The sequence below is a fragment of the Choloepus didactylus genome, chromosome 2 (assembly GCF_015220235.1).
Source record: "Choloepus didactylus isolate mChoDid1 chromosome 2, mChoDid1.pri, whole genome shotgun sequence".
Taxonomy (NCBI): Eukaryota; Metazoa; Chordata; class Mammalia; order Pilosa; family Megalonychidae; genus Choloepus; species Choloepus didactylus.
In genome coordinates, this window is record NC_051308.1 from 178,015,168 (window position 1) to 178,031,143 (window position 15,976).

Consider the following 15,976-nt stretch of genomic DNA (forward strand, 5'->3'; position numbering starts at 1 on the left):
CTACCCAAACTCATCTACAGATTCAATGCAATCCCAATCAAAACTCCAACAACCTACTTTGCAGACTTGGAAAAGCTAGTTATCAAATTTATTTGGAAAGGGAAGATGCCTCGAATTGCTAAAGACACTCTAAAAAAGAAAAACGAAGTGGGAGGACTTACACTCCCTGACTTTGAAGCTTATTATAAAGCCACAGTTACCAAAACAGCATGGTACTGGCACAAAGATAGACATATAGATCAATGGAATCGAATTGAGAATTCAGAGATAGACCCTCAGATCTATGGCCGACTGATCTTTGATAAGGCCCCCAAAGTCACTGAACTGAGTCATAATGGTCTTTTCAACAAATGGGACTGGGAGAGTTGGATATCCATATCCAAAAGAATGAAAGAGGACCCCTACCTCACCCCCTACACAAAAATTAACTCAAAATGGACCAAAGATCTCAATATAAAAGAAAGTACCATAAAACTCCTAGAAGATAATGTAGGAAAACATCTTCAAGACCTTGTATTAGGCGGCCACTTCCTAGACTTTAGACCCAAAGCACAAGCAACAAAAGAGAAAATAGATAAATGGGAACTCCTCAAGCTTAGAAGTTTCTGCACCTCAAAGGAATTTCTCAAAAAGGTAAAGAGGCAGCCAACTCAATGGCAAAAAATTTTTGGAAACCATGTATCTGACAAAAGACTGGTATCTTGCATATACAAAGAAATCCTACAACTCAATGACATTAGTACAGACAGCCCAATTATAAAATGGGCAAAAGATATGAAAAGACAGTTCTCTGAAGAGGAAATACAAATGGCCAAGAAACACATGAAAAAAGTTCAGCTTCACTAGCTATTAGAGAGATGCAAATTAAGACCACAATGAGATACCATCTCACACCGATTAGAATGATTGCCATTAAACAAACAGGAAACTACAAATGCTGGAGGGGATGTGGAGAAATTGGAACTCTTATTCATTGTTGGTGGGACTGTATAACGGTTCAGCCACTCTGGAAGTCAGTCTGGCAGTTCCTTAGAAAACTAGATATAGAGTTACCATTCGATCCAGCGATTGCACTTCTCGATATATACCCGGAAGATCGGAAAGCAGTGACACGAACAGATATCTGCACGCCAATGTTCATAGCAGCATTATTCACAATTGCCAAGAGATGGAAACAACCCAAATGTCCTTCAACAGATGAGTGGATAAATAAAATGTGGTATATACACACGATGGAATACTACATGGCAGTAAGAAGGAACGATCTCGTGAAACATATGACAACATGGATGAACCTTGAAGACATAATGCTGAGCGAAATAAGCCAGGCACAAAAAGAGAAATATTATATGCTACCACTAATGTGAACTTTGAAAAATGTAAAACAAATGGTTTATAATGTAGAATGTAGGGGAACTAGCAATAGAGAGCAATTAAGGAAGGGGGAACAATAATCCAAGAAGAACAGATAAGCTATTTAACGTTCTGGGGATGCCCAGGAATGACTATGGTCTGTTAATTTCTGATGGATATAGTAGGAGCAAGTTCACAGAAATGTTGCTATATTAGGTAACTTTCTTGGGGTAAAGTAGGAACATGTTGGAAGTTAAGCAGTTATCTTAGGTTAGTTGTCTTTTTCTTACTCCCTTGTTATGGTCTCTTTGAAATGTTCTTTTATTGTATGTTTGTTTTCTTTTTAACTTCTTTTTCATACAGTTGATTTAAAAAAGAAGGGAAAGTTAAAAAAAAAAAAAAAGAAATGCAAGGAAAAAAAGATGTAGTGCCCCCTTGAGGAGCCTGTGGAGAATGCAGGGGTATTCGCCTACCCCACCTCGATGGTTGCTAACATGACCACAGACATAGGGGACTGGTGGTTTGATGGGTTGAGCCCTCTACCATAGGTTTTACCCTTGGGAAGACGGTTGCTGCAAAGGAGAGGCTAGGCCTCCCTATGGTTGTCCCTAAGAGCCTCCTCCCGAATGCCTCTTTGTTGCTCAGATGTGGCCCTCTGTCTCTGGCTAAGCCAACTTGAAAGGTGAAATCACTGCCCTCCCCCCTACGTGGGATCAGACACCCAGGGGAGTGAATCTCCCTGGCAACGTGGAATATGACTCCCGGGGAGGAATGTAGACCTGGCATCGTGGGACGGAGAACATCTTCTTGACCAAAAGGGGGATGTGAAAGGAAATGAAATAAGCTTCAGTAGCAGAGAGATTCCAAAAGGAGCCGAGAGGTCACTCTGGTGGGCACTCTTACGCACACTTTAGACAACCCTTTTTAGGTTCTAAAGAATTGGGGTAGCTGGTGGTGGATACTTGAAACTATCAAACTACAACCCAGAACCCATGAATCTCGAAGACAGTTGTATAAAAATGTAGCTTATGAGGGGTGACAGTGGGATTGGGAAAGCCATAAGGACCACACTCCACTTTGTCTAGTTTATGGATGGATGAGTAGAAAAATAGGGGAAGGAAACAAACAGACAAAGGTACCCAGTGTTCTTTTTTACTTCAATTGCTCTTTTTTCACTCTAATTATTATTCTTGTTATTTTTGTGTGTGTGCTAATGAAGGTGTCAGGGATTGATTTAGGTGATGAATGTACAACTATGTAATGGTACTGTGAACAATCGAAAGTACGATTCGTTTTGTATGACTGCATGGTATGTGAATATATCTCAATAAAATGAAGATAAAAAAAAATAAAAATAAAACATGGGAATGTATAACCCAAAAAAAAAAAAAATGCATCAGGGTTCAACTATGAAGGAATGAGATTAATTACCACTTATAGCTTTGCAAGAATAGGAGACAGTTACTGAGATAATAAGAGAAATAGAGATAAGAATCAGAACTAAATGCTGCTGAGGCATAAGCCTATAACCAATGTGACTTGTGACAAACAGGAGTAGGACTTACCTAATGTTAAAAATTTCCTAGCCATATAAACATATCTCCTCAGACAGTTTCAGTACTTAAATTAATGTCAAAATTAACTTACTAATTAATACAATCATACCTTTTTAGGTACCAGTAACAAAGATTCTATTCCAAGGACATCATCACAAGCAGATACATAACTAAAACTTGGCTCTCCAAAGATCCCCAAAGTTTAAACACCCCAATATGCCACAAATAAGAAATGTAATGAACTTGGTATAGCAAAATAATGGACTTTAGGATGGCCCTTAAAATGCATCTACCTCATGCTGTAGATTCTCTTTACTCAACTTAAGAGTCCATGATCCAGGAATAAAATCACTCATTTACTTACATATCCTCTTTCCACCATTCTCAACCTGGCCAAACTACAAACTTGGTTCAAGTTAACTGCGTACTTCATATCACACACAAGAAGCTGACGGAGAAAAAAAAATACACATAACCATGATGTTAAATGCATGGTCAAAAATCTCAAGTGGGCACTTAACGCTGCCTGACAATGTAACCATACTTCCCTATTGTATTCAATACCCCAGTCTTTCAGTAAAATCTTCCCCTTTCTCCTTGAACCTCCCATACTCTTGAATACTTACGATTTTGCCTCATATTTAAGGAGAAAATAGAAGCAATCAGAAAGAAACTTCCTCACTGTCCAATTCCAAATAGACCAAGCTGCCCCATCTGTACCCATGTTCTCTGTCTTCCTTCCTGCCACTGTGGATGCCTTGTCCCTGAATCTTTCTTTAGCATACAAACTCCAGCAAAGACCAAAGCAAAACCCTCCCTTGACCTTGTATCCTCCTTCAGCTATCTCATTTCTCTGCTTGCCTTCAAAGCAAAAACTTCATGAAAGAGTTGTCTATAGTTACTGTCTCCTCTTCCTCCCCTCACCTGCTCCTCAGCCCGCTCCAAATAAGCCTCTGTCTCAGCTCTCCACTGAGATCCTTCTGGTCCATGTCATCACGATCTACATGTTGCAAACTCCACGGATTACTTCTGTCACCGTACAGAACAACATCAGACATATTTGGCCACTCCCTGCTACTTGAATACTTTTTTCTCTTGACTTCCATGACACTACACTCTCCTAGTTTTCACTCTACCTCACTGACTGTGTCTTCACAATCTCCTTTGTCAGTCTCCTCCTCTTTAGCCAAACTTCTAAAGGTGGCAGAGCCCTAGAGACTCCTTTTCTCCAGGAACACATTCTTTCTAGGAGATCACATCCAGTCCTACTGCATTAAGTATACCATCTCTTCATGGTGATGACTCCCCAAACTGTATTTCCAGCCCAAATCTTCCCTAGAACTGCATACTTAATAGTTCTACCTGGAACTTTCTTCACAAGACTTAAATAGAATTCTTGATTTGTCTCCCCATTCCTTTCTGTAAATCTGCTTCACTCCTCAATCTTTCCCGTTTCAGGAAAAATCTAGGAGTTATCATTTATCTTTTCTTTCTCTAATCTACCACATCATATCTATCAGTAAGTTCTGTTAACTTTATCCCAAGTATATCTCCAATCCATTAATTTCTCTTCAGCTCCACTACTCCACTACTACCTTCTTAGTCCAAGTCACCACTGTCTCTCACCTGAAAAATGCAATGTCCTTTTAAAACATTAATTGTCAGAGTCTACTTTCAAGCTTTTTGTATGGCTCATCCTGCTTTCACTCTTGCCCCCCAACTCCCACAATCCGTTCTCCATCTAGAAGCCAGAGTAAGCTTTTAGGCTTAGGTCAAATTAAAACTCACCAATAGTCACCTATTAAATTTAGGAAAAAAATCCAAACTCTTTACTCTGATTTTTTAAACCCTTTATGATATGGCCACTGCCTATTTTCATATGTTGTGTCATCCTGTTCCTCTTTTTGTACTTGCTCTTTCCCCAGATCTTTACATGAGTGGCTTCCCCCTGCCTCACAAATTCAGTTTTAATGTCACCTCCTCAGAGAGCCCCTCCTTGACTTCCCAATAAAGAATATCCATTCCATTGCTATAAGTATTATAACATATTATAACAATCTTATTATAATTTTCTGAATAGTACCTATAGGTATCTATTTTACTTGTTTGCTTGCTATTTTGTTATAATTTATCTTTCCCAACACTTAATATCCTGGTTGGGTGCTCCTACATGAAAGGTACTCAAATATTTACTGAAATGAATGAAATTACATATGTGGTCATTTGAAGAGACTATATAAAATAATCTAAAGTAAACAAAGAGCACAAAATGATATGTAAGCATTTACTTCTATGTAAAAACATGTCTCGTTAATGATAAGAATTGCAAGTGATGATGTGACAAAAACAACTGGAGTTAGCTAAGTCCTAACTCCACCACTTATTATCTGTTTAACCTTAGGCAAGTACTTTAAGCGATCTCAGCTAAATTTCTTTACTTGCCATCTGAGTATTATGGGTTGAACTGTGCCCCCTCAAAAGACATGTTGAAATCCTATCTTCTAGCATCTTACTTGAAAATAGGGCCATTGCAGACATATTCAAGTTATGATAAGTCATACTGAATTAGGGTGGACCTTAATCTAATATGAATAGAGTCCTTACAAGAAGAGAAAGAGAGACCCAAGGAAAAAGGCCAGGTGAAGATGGAGTCAGACATTGGAGTGCTTGCCATCAACAAGCCAGGGAATGCCAAGGTTTGTTGGCCAACACTAGAAGCTAGAACAGGCAAGGAAAGATTCTCCCCTACAGGTTTTGGAGGGAGCATGGCCCTGATGACACCTTGATTTTGGACTTTTAGCCTCCAGAACTGTGAGACAATAAATTTCTGTTGATTTAAGCCACCTAGTTTGTGTACTTTACTGCAGCAGCCCCAGGAAACTAAGACAGAGGGTTAACTATGCCATTCTTGCAAGGTAATCATTGTGAATGATAAATTATTGTTCCATAAAATTGACTATAGTTTATGGTATAACTGGTAATTTAAATAACAAAGCCATTTCACCAACTATTTTTAGTCAGTCCCTAACTCTAGCTAATGAGAAAAAGAATTATCTATTCTCCTTCAAAGCACTCTTTCCCTTCCTTCCTCTTTCCTCCCTCCTTTCTTTTTCCCTGTCCCCCCCTTTTTGACACATACCTTCTTCTGGTGTTTGTGTCCTCAATGATTCACTCCAACCACTCCAACTTCCTTTATAAAGATGTAGCTTAGAGGAAATCTGAAATTCATATTCTGTAAATGGTTTCAGATCAAGCAAATCATGTCTTCCTTTGGCATTTGTAACATTAACCTGGAATCAGACACGATTTTAAAAGATGCACATCTATACTAAATTAATTTAGAGAATAATAACATAAAGGAAAAAAGCTAGACCAAATGGGCCTTTTTGAGTATTTTTTCAGATCTACCATTCAATAAGAAGAAATGTCAATGACAGGTTACTGAATACATGTGATGTTAAACTGAAATAATAACTTCTCATTAAAAAAGACAAAAATGTCTTGGGACTAAGAACCCATCTGCACAGGTTCCAAGGGGGATCCCCAAACTAGCTGAACAATGAGTGAAAGTTGAAACTATGATTTTCAAAGAGCCTTGGAGAAGTTTTTACACTAGAGATTATTATTTATTTGGTCACAATTAGAATGTAATGATTATATAAACACAGATACAGAACTGGCTTCAAAAAGAAAATCTTAATTATTTATATCTCTCTTGAGTATCAGCTATATGTGGAACTGATCCTTTGCTATTATTGTAAAATAATAATTCTTATAAAAATACTAGAATCATACTCCTATATTTTTATTATAAAAAATGTAAAGCCTAATAACATATCAAATTGTGATGCTTTTGTTTTGGAATATTCTATTCCATATAAGCCTCTAAGGACTTTCTATAATATTTCTCTTTCTAATAAGTTAAAAATATTGCTAAAAAGTAATAAATGGAGGAGGGTTTAAAACAGAGAAAGACAAAAATTTTTCTAGGAAAAAATTGTAGGAAATAAATGTGGCTTACAGAAACATGTGGTTTAAAAACTTTGAGGATTAGTGATCAAAATTCAAGATATTTCTTAATAAATAAATAGGGGTGGACAGGTCTTTCTGATACATCACAAGAATGTACTTTTGGGTTAAATATTTTTAAACTTCGTATTTTGCTGGTATGAAAAGACAGAGGTCTGTCTAGTAATACTAAGAGCCCCCCTTCCCATTTTCTTCTCCATCACTCTAAAGACCGTTACCATATTCCAGGACTTGCCGTTACTAGACCGATATCTGAGTCGATTAAGCAGCACCAGTTCCTCATCTCTCCACTGAAGGGTACATCTGCTCACAGAAATGTTTAGAAATTTGATTCTGATGTCCCATGGAGGAAGAGGTCTCACTATAAACCAGAACAAACAAAAAAAGTGTGATTCAGGCTCAATGCTTGGAAATTGCCTTATGTATTTACATGAGCTATAAAGAGGTGAACAACTAGTTTCTAAGATGTGCAATCACCAAATTTGGTGAAACATATAAGAGAGATGTCCCTAGGTTTTCAAAAGAAAATCACTTCAAAATCATTAAAATATTCTGCTTAATCTGCCCTCTTTTTAACCAAATAAACTCCTACCAACATCAGTGATGGTGTCAACTCCACTTAATCCAATGATTTAGTGAAAACAATGAGGCAAACCTGAAAGATTCCAAGGCCTGAGAAGACAGAGGTAGCTGGGGGTGAGCACCTCAGGAAGAGAAGAAATGTTGGCAAGAGAAGTCACAGGAAAGGGACAGAGGAACAGAGGAATAGAAGAAAGAATAAAGGGGAAAGAAGATGGCTTGGAGATGAGTGGTCGATGGAAGGTAGGATGGGGAGAAGTGTGCTGCTGCAAAAGCAAATAACCAATGCTGATACTCAGACTCACAAAGTTAGCAGTACACATGCAAAGAGATGCTGCAGGAAGAGAAAAGACAGACATATAATGTGAGCCTGGAAATTCCAGGCAGGAGGGAAGCCAGAAACCCAGTTCTACCTAGTACGGTCAGAACTCAGGGATGCCTGGGGTTGGCCTCTGGGCCCATAGTATTTGCTCAGAAATGTGCTGCTACTGACTCACTCCAGCCCCAAAGCTGATAAGATGGGTAAAGGTGAATGTTCCCAGAGCAAGATGCATTTGCACCTTGATACATTTTACTTATAGTTTGCACCTGGCTGCTCTACCCCAGCAGGCCCACATGAGGCCATCTCAGGACAGTGAGAGGAGCCATGGAATAGAAAGACATCTCCATCAAGAAGGGCCTGGGGTGAGTTTCTTGAAGGACCTCACAGGACCCTCTCCTCAGTCACTGGCAACTGGTTCCTTCATGGAACTTGAAGCTAGGGACTAATATTTCTACACAAAAGAGAAGAATGAATATTCTATTTTGTGTAGCCATCTTTATGTAGCTCTATGTTCCTTGTGCCATTTTACTTGCATAAAAGTAACTTCTATCCTCTGCCTTTGCCCTTTGGCCCCTTTCCATCAACTACAGTCCCCTTGAAACAACCACATATATAAGATTTGAGTGTTTAAAAAAACGAGTTTCATGTGCCAATGAATGGCACCTATAAAAAGTGAAATAAACCGTACATATGTCCAAGAATGTAAATGTGGATGGAAATGAAGAAGAACTTCCAAGTCTATTGATGGCAGTAACCTTGGCTGTGTAACTGGATTCAGGTGATTCAGGAGTTAGACTTATTCCAAGGTCCAAATGGTCACAATAATGATTATCACACTGTTTCTGCCAAGTTAAATTTTTTGGTCCATTTAACCTGTAAATAAAAGACAATTAGGTCTAGCAAGATACTTTGTGTGCTGCTTTCCCCTTTAGTACAAAAGAACAAAATGTTCAAATAGTTAAAATTTTAGACAGTTATTTAAAGTCAGTCTTATCACCTGGGGAACCATTGTGGGACTACCTATACTCTTTGGCCATAAATATGACCATACCACCCCCAATGTTTGAATTCCCAAAACCCTAGCTGCCATATTAGGCCCTCAGGGAAATTCCCATCATTGGCCAAAGGCTCCATGGCTACCTTGGCATCAACTGCACAAAAATGCCAGCTTCCATTACAGCAGTGGCCGGATTTGACTCCTAGGCTCCACCTCCTTTTCCCCATCGCCTGCTCACTGGGCTTGGGGACACCTAGAGGAAATCAGCTGGATCTTTGGATGGGATCATGGAATCAATGTCAAGGAATAGAATCTCCCAGACCGTCTCCTCTTGCGGACCTTCAGGTTAGGAAAAGGTGCTATAAAAAGAAAGTCCTCCAAAGGTAACAGAAAGCTACCACAAGGAAGAGTCAATTATATATCATGACTCCAAGAGTCTGTGACTGCAGGAGAGGAAAAGGATTTCATGCAGCCTGTTTTAACCAGTAGAACAGGGAAGAATGCCCAGCCTTGGATACCTGAAAAGCGCTCCAAGTTACTTTAAGACATCAGCCCTCATACTTTAGATGAATGAATCCGTTATAATTGATGAACAGTAGATACTTTTTTAAGCATCTAATTGACCAGAGGTGACTACTGTTTCTTCTTTTTGGTAAAAAATAGAACTGTTGGATATTTCTAAATGCCTCTAACAGAAGTCCCATGAAAGAGCTGCAAAAAATATAATCTCACACTCACTGTAAAGAATACGTAGTATATAGGTGGGTGTCTCTCCCTCTGTCCCAAGTGCAGGCCACAGTCCCGTGCTCTCCCTCTTGTATACATGAAAGGTTTTGAGGCTGTTCTGGAACAACTTTAAAAATAAAGAGAGCAAAACATTGTATTTTAAATATCACAAGGTGATATTTAAATCATAATGTTGTAACTCGTCTAACAGGATGACAACACTTATTCCCAGTCCCCCATAGCCAGATGAGCTGGGAGGCATTTTCGTTCCTATCAAGTTCAAATTTACTCCAAAGAATGTATTTCTTCTAATAACAGCAATAACAATAGTGACCTTGGATCAAACAGTTACTACATGCCAAGCTCTACACTAAGTGTTTTACATATAGTTTTTCTCTATTAAACATTCTAGCAGTCTCATGAGGTAGATACTTTTATTATTTTCATTTTATCAATGAAGAAACTGAGACTTAGAGAGAGAGGTTAAGCATCTTGTCCAATATTGCAAGTGGCAGAATCAAGGCTTGAGTCCTGGTGTGGCTGACTTTAATCCAAGCCTGTCCCCACCACATTCTACTATTCTCCCTGACAGATGAGCATCCAGCACCTGTTCAGTTACCTCTGGTGATGACTAGTTAAGAGTGAAACCCATTCAAACAGTAGTCATCTTTAAAAGCTAGGGAGTCTTTTTCTCCACTGACCTGGAATTTGCCACCAAAACACCCACCCACACACCCTAGTCATGTTATCCTGGACTATAACACATTATGCCATTCTGGGACTGTCCAGCCTTAGCATCCTGTGGATCCCTTCACTTTTTCCTGTGTTGGATCTCCTGTTCCTTAGATCCAATGCTTTCTCCTTTCTTGATTTAATTACTTGTGTTGGCAGAGGATATCCTCCAGTAGTTCCCTGGGAAAATGGTATGGAGGAAATACTTTGAGCATGCTAAAAATGTCTTTAGTCTACCCTCACACTTGACTGATACTTTGGCTGGTATAAAATTATAAGTTGAAAAGATTTTCATTCAGGATTCTAATGCTCTGTTGTCTTTTAGATTCAAGGTTGCTGTTGAGAAGCTTGAAGCCATTCTGATTCTTGAACCACTGTAAATCAGATCTATTTTTTTTCCTTTTGGAAGATTGTAGAATCTTCTCTTTGTCCCCAGTATTCTGAATTTTCACAAAAATGTGCTTAACAAAGTTCTATTTTCATTCATTCTTCTGGGTTCTCAGAGGATTCATCATTCTGGGAACTCACGACCTTAGTTTTGGGAAAATTTTCTTGAATAATTTCTCTGATGATTTCCTCCCCTCTGTTTTTTTCTTTCTAAAAATTTTTATTACTTGTGAGTAGGAACTATATTTAATTTTATTTTGTATCTTCTGTATGCTTAAACTCTTGATCTTTTTTGCTTGACTATTAGGGAAATGCCTTCTGTTGGTATTTCTACACTCCTACTGGGGGACATGTTTTCTATTCTCTGAATGACCCTTTAATAGCCTCCTATATTTGTTCTGTATGCATTTTTTCAACTCAATTTTCTAAAGTAATTAAGGATAGTGTTTTTTTTTTTTTTTTTTTTTAACATTTTCTTCTCCCTGAACATTTTCTATTTCCTCCACTTTGCTTATTTGCTTTGTTCCATATGATTGTTTTTGGTTTGTTTGCTTTTAGTTTCTGTCTTTCCTGTTACATATTTTCCTCAGGTCTTGGTATTTTCACTTATATATAAGAGTGGGGCACTAAATTATAGGTTGAGCTCTGTTGAGGAGGGGGTATTTATTGATTCTGGGTTTCACTCTAGGGTGATCTTGGTAGGTTTTGGTTTTTTTTTTTTTTTTTGGTAACCCTTTTTATCAATATTTTTAGGTAGTTTTCTTGGCCTGGTCAGATTTCCTAGAAAAGGATTTTCTAATTTTCTAACTGAAGGGTACAGGCCTGGCTGCCAACATTCCTATTGCTGAATGGAGGGGGAGCTGTAGGTAAATGTTCCCTTATCTCTCAGCTTTTCTATATGGTTCTGCCAACCTCCACTGGACTAGTATCCCCTAGTTCAGAGACTCTCTGTTTCACCTTTCCACATACTAAACCTCCAGGCTTATGCCAGAGTTGGGGAGCAGCTACCTCCTGGCCACACAGAATTGGGTAGAGGACTTGAAAATCTTTTTTGAATAGACTTTCAATCAAACCTGCTATTTTTAGCTACATTTTTATCTTCACTCCCAGAAGTACATGGTACCACCATTTTCTGAATCTTTCTGGGGTGGAGACTTCTGCATTAAATTAGATTGCATTTTGACTTTTCTCACTGTCAGCTGTAGGCTAAGTAGGTTAAGTCAGTTATCACCAGCCTGCCTGCTTTCCAGCTTCCAAAAACTGGTAATATTTTCTTGATGTGTTTTCCCTCCCATTCTTTTTGTCTTTGAATGCCTGTTCCACTTGAAAACTTTCTTTACTATCATCTTGTCCTTATTTCAGGGGAAATGAAAGTAAATACATGTGTTCAGTCCGCCGTCTTCACCCTAAACACTTCATAGGGTCTTCTGATAAGAAAATGAGACATAAAGTGCCAGCACTTTCACATCATGAAAAAGTTAGTTCTCACCCTCACCTTTATTCCTAAAGGTTTGCAGAGACTCTCATTTTAAAAAGCACAGTCTTCACCCACAAATCAAGTCAACTTCCTCAACATGAGTTCCCTGGACAATGAAATCCAGGTGTCCACCTTAGCCTAGGATTTGGTTTTGGCAGAGTCTGTCTGTCCCAAGGGAAACCAGACATAATCCTCCTTGATACAAATATACAATAGCTGATGCCAAGGAAAGATCAGGTTTCCAAGTCTCTGAAAAGTTAAAATAGCTTATATTGTAATAAATTGTTACAAATATTGTTGCTATTGTTTTTAAAAGCCCTACTTACATAAAATAAAGTCTTAGAAAAATAACTTTCAAAAATATCAACAGACAAAGCATATATCAAAAACCACCAAGCAAGAATCTATTGTCTTTCATTTATTGTCTTGATTTGTTAAGTGAGATGTGGATAAATCCTATGAGGCTAAGAGCACTGGCTGTTTAGTGACTACACAATTTGGATGAGCTCTGGACAGAGCAGCCCATGTCCGGGAAGGGCCGGAAAGTAAAGGCTTAAAGGTAGCTTGCCTATTTCCAGTTCTGAAAAACCAGACAACTTTATGATGGGCCATCTCCGTATATGCAAAGGCACTGTGGATCACCACTTATCACAAAAAAGAAAATGGGCTGTTTATTCCCTCACTAGAAAGGATTGAACTTACTATACTGGATGAAACCAAAATTCATTGTGTCTTTTCTTGGAATGACTAGCTGTATGCAGAAAAGGTGTTGCTTCCAGTCAGTCCTTTACCTCAAAGCTGCTAAACTGGCTCAAAGAGCAGTTGCTTGATTGTGTGGTTACCACGTATGCATGTTGCATAAGCAACATTCTGGCAGCATCACCCAACTGAGCTGCATCGTGACAGATATTCTTCATGGTATCCTGCAAATTGTCATAAATGCATCTATTTGCTCTGGATGGGAAGTAAAAACTGAAAAGGGTAACAAAGAATTCTAACATAGCTCAACACAGACATGAAATGGAATGCAATGGCTATGGCTACATGTGTCCGCAAGGGTACTGACTGCCAAGGCTGTTGTCACTCTACTAAAAAAAGAAAATGCCAACAGCACTGTGGACACCTGCAAGTAAAATCACAGAGCTGAGAATGTCTTATACAAATAGGTAATATTGTTCTGATAAGATGGGAAATCACCTGGGTGAAATATTCAGGTGTTCTGAGGGCAAGGGAAGCGAAAACCACTGTTGTATTTTTTTAAGTTCATTTTCATAAATTCATTTTTTTTAACCAGTACTTGTACTTTCTTTTAAGGGACACATGCACAGACACTCAGCAAGCTGCGCACATGAAGAAAAGAGAAAACTGGATGAAATTTCAATCCTAGCTCTTATAACTTCCTAAGTGCCTGGCACTAGGTTAAGCACCTTGCATTCAATGTGTCATCTGATCATTACAAACACCTTATGAGGTACGTATTATTATCTTCATAATGCAGATGGAGAAACTGAGGCTCACAGAATTTAAGTTGTCTAAGGGTATACTGCCAGTGGCAGGATTAGGATTCAAAGTCCATGTTTCTTCTGCCACAGCACAGGCTGTCTAAGGTGAGAGTATACAGCCCAGAATGGTGTGAACAGGACACCCTGAACTGGGAGAGGAAGACTGGACCTGGTTTATGCCTCCCATCACCACTTGTCCCCCCACCCTTGTCAATTTGCTTGGCCATGGTTTTCTGCTCAATGCTTCTCGTGACCCTCTAGGAAAACTGCCAAGCACCAACCTTATCCTTATAGGTCACCAAGAAGAGGCTTCCATCTCTTCCATCCTTCCTGGAAAGAGTCTCACTGAGCTTCATCTTACTACCTTCATAGAAGAGATACAGTCCTTACAGTTTGTCCAGCTAGCCTCCTGCAGCAACCCATCTTAGTCCCCTCATGCCTCTCACCTCTCCGGAGGCTTCTCTGGAAACACTGAGGCACAGGGCACCACGGGATCATGTAGGGCCCAGGAAATACTCACTGGCTTGTCTTACTGGGCCTGCAAGGCTGCAGGCTGCAAGCTGCAGGCAGGTGTGCTTCTGGCTTATCCTGTATGCTGTGGCTAATGCTACAGATAACAACTCTGATATCTTAGTTCTAATCCTCCAGCAGCTGCCTGGAGAGACAAGTAGTGTGGGGAAGTTGAGGCCCTGTGAGGTGAATTTTGACCAATGAGAAACAGATAAATTCTTCTCTCTGTCATTGTATTTCTATATGCTCTTTCTGGGGATTTTTCTAGTGACCAAGTGACAAGTGTTAGTATGTCCATTTGTCCTCAGTTTTCTAGAGAACCCAGGAAACAACAGTAAATATGATGATAGTTCTCTTTTTACTTCTGCTAAGTATGATAATGAATGGTCAAGGGTAGGTGTGGTTGAAAGGGAACAAAGAGGATCATGAGAACTACTTTTTTTACACTAAGTTAGGAGAAAGGAGAGGTACTCAGCCTGGGTGGTCAGCTTGGACTGTCTAAGAAGAAAGATCCATCTCTTTTCCTTTTTAGGAGATTTTAGCTTTGAATAAATTCTTATGTCAAGGAGGCAGGAAGACTCTGCAGAGATCCATTTTCCTGCTATCAGAGTCCAAGGACAACAGGTAAATGGTCTAGAGGGAGAGAAAGGAGTGGTGGAGGGAGAGAGAGAGAGAGGAGAGAGAGATGCTTACCCAATGAGCTCCAATTTTATAGATTTCTAGACTTTTCACATTGAAGTTCTCATGTTGCTACCAAGATAACATCTCCCATATGATGGGACAAAAAATAGCATTGATCTCTTTTTGAGTTTCTTCTGAACACATCACAGATACTAATAGTACACCAATTTTTAGGAATTCAGAATGGACTGCTTACCACCAACTGAGATCTCTGCTCCACAAATTCGAATCTCATTACTACTGCTACAGGCCAGTTTGCAGACAAATAGGGTGGTACCAAGGGGAAGACCTGTGACTTGAGAACTGAGAGAGTGGCCGTGCTGAAAACTGATTCTTTCGTTGAACTTGTAGAGGATTAACCTGTTCAAACTGGAATAGCGTGAGCAGCCATGTTTGGGCTTCAAAGAACATGAAATATTTACAGCTGATCCAAGTGAAATTACATGGGAAGGCTTCACAGTAACATCTCCTCTCTTGCACACATCTATAATAAGATACAAATGCAATACTCAGTTGGCACATAAGGAACCCAAATGGAGGATTTGCAGAATTCACAAAGGCAGGGTTATATTAACCCCATCAGATCATGGAAATATAAATAATCTACACTCTCTGGCTGTATTGGTGATGCATCATGATAACAGAAGGCAACCATATTAAAGTCTAAATGCATTTGAATTAAAATATGGATCCTGCTCAAAATAGTAATACTATAACCACTACCATAAATAGGAAAGTGGTGAGAAAATAGGGTTGGAAGAATATGCGAGAGCATAGTTCCCGCAACAACCAGCTCCTTTCATATGCAAATCATCCACTAGACCACGAAAAAGGGCTTCCCAGAATAAATCACATTTGTTTCCATCACGATTTATAATTTACAATGCTTATTTTAATACTCATACCAAGAAAACCCAGTTTTAAAAAGGTATTGCAATTTTAAGGGCAAATGTAGGAATAATTCCTTCTCTTACTGTATTAGTGGTATAAAGTATGTGTAATCTGTAACATTATTTATAATAAAGAAAAAATATTCAGAGGCTTTGTTGTGCTTGTAGTTGGCAGCAAGGATGGAAATTAGATCTTCCCATGCAATATTTTGGTATTCCTACGAGAGGTAAGAAC

The 15,976-nt window shown here is 39.0% G+C and overlaps 1 protein-coding gene across 1 annotated transcript in view; it reads right to left on the reverse strand.

Annotated features, from left to right (window-relative positions):
* The window catches only part of IL12RB2 (interleukin 12 receptor subunit beta 2), an 87,268-nt gene that overhangs the window by 56,350 nt on the left and 14,942 nt on the right, over positions 1 to 15,976 (reverse strand). Inside the window, exons 3-7 of the mRNA XM_037826956.1 lie at positions 15,048 to 15,335; positions 9,575 to 9,689; positions 8,528 to 8,712; positions 7,157 to 7,299; positions 6,049 to 6,199 (exon numbers count right to left, since the gene is read on the reverse strand). Of these exons, the coding sequence (XP_037682884.1) occupies positions 6,049 to 6,199; positions 7,157 to 7,299; positions 8,528 to 8,712; positions 9,575 to 9,689; positions 15,048 to 15,335 (882 nt within the window). The remainder of the gene's footprint in view (positions 1 to 6,048; positions 6,200 to 7,156; positions 7,300 to 8,527; positions 8,713 to 9,574; positions 9,690 to 15,047; positions 15,336 to 15,976) is intronic.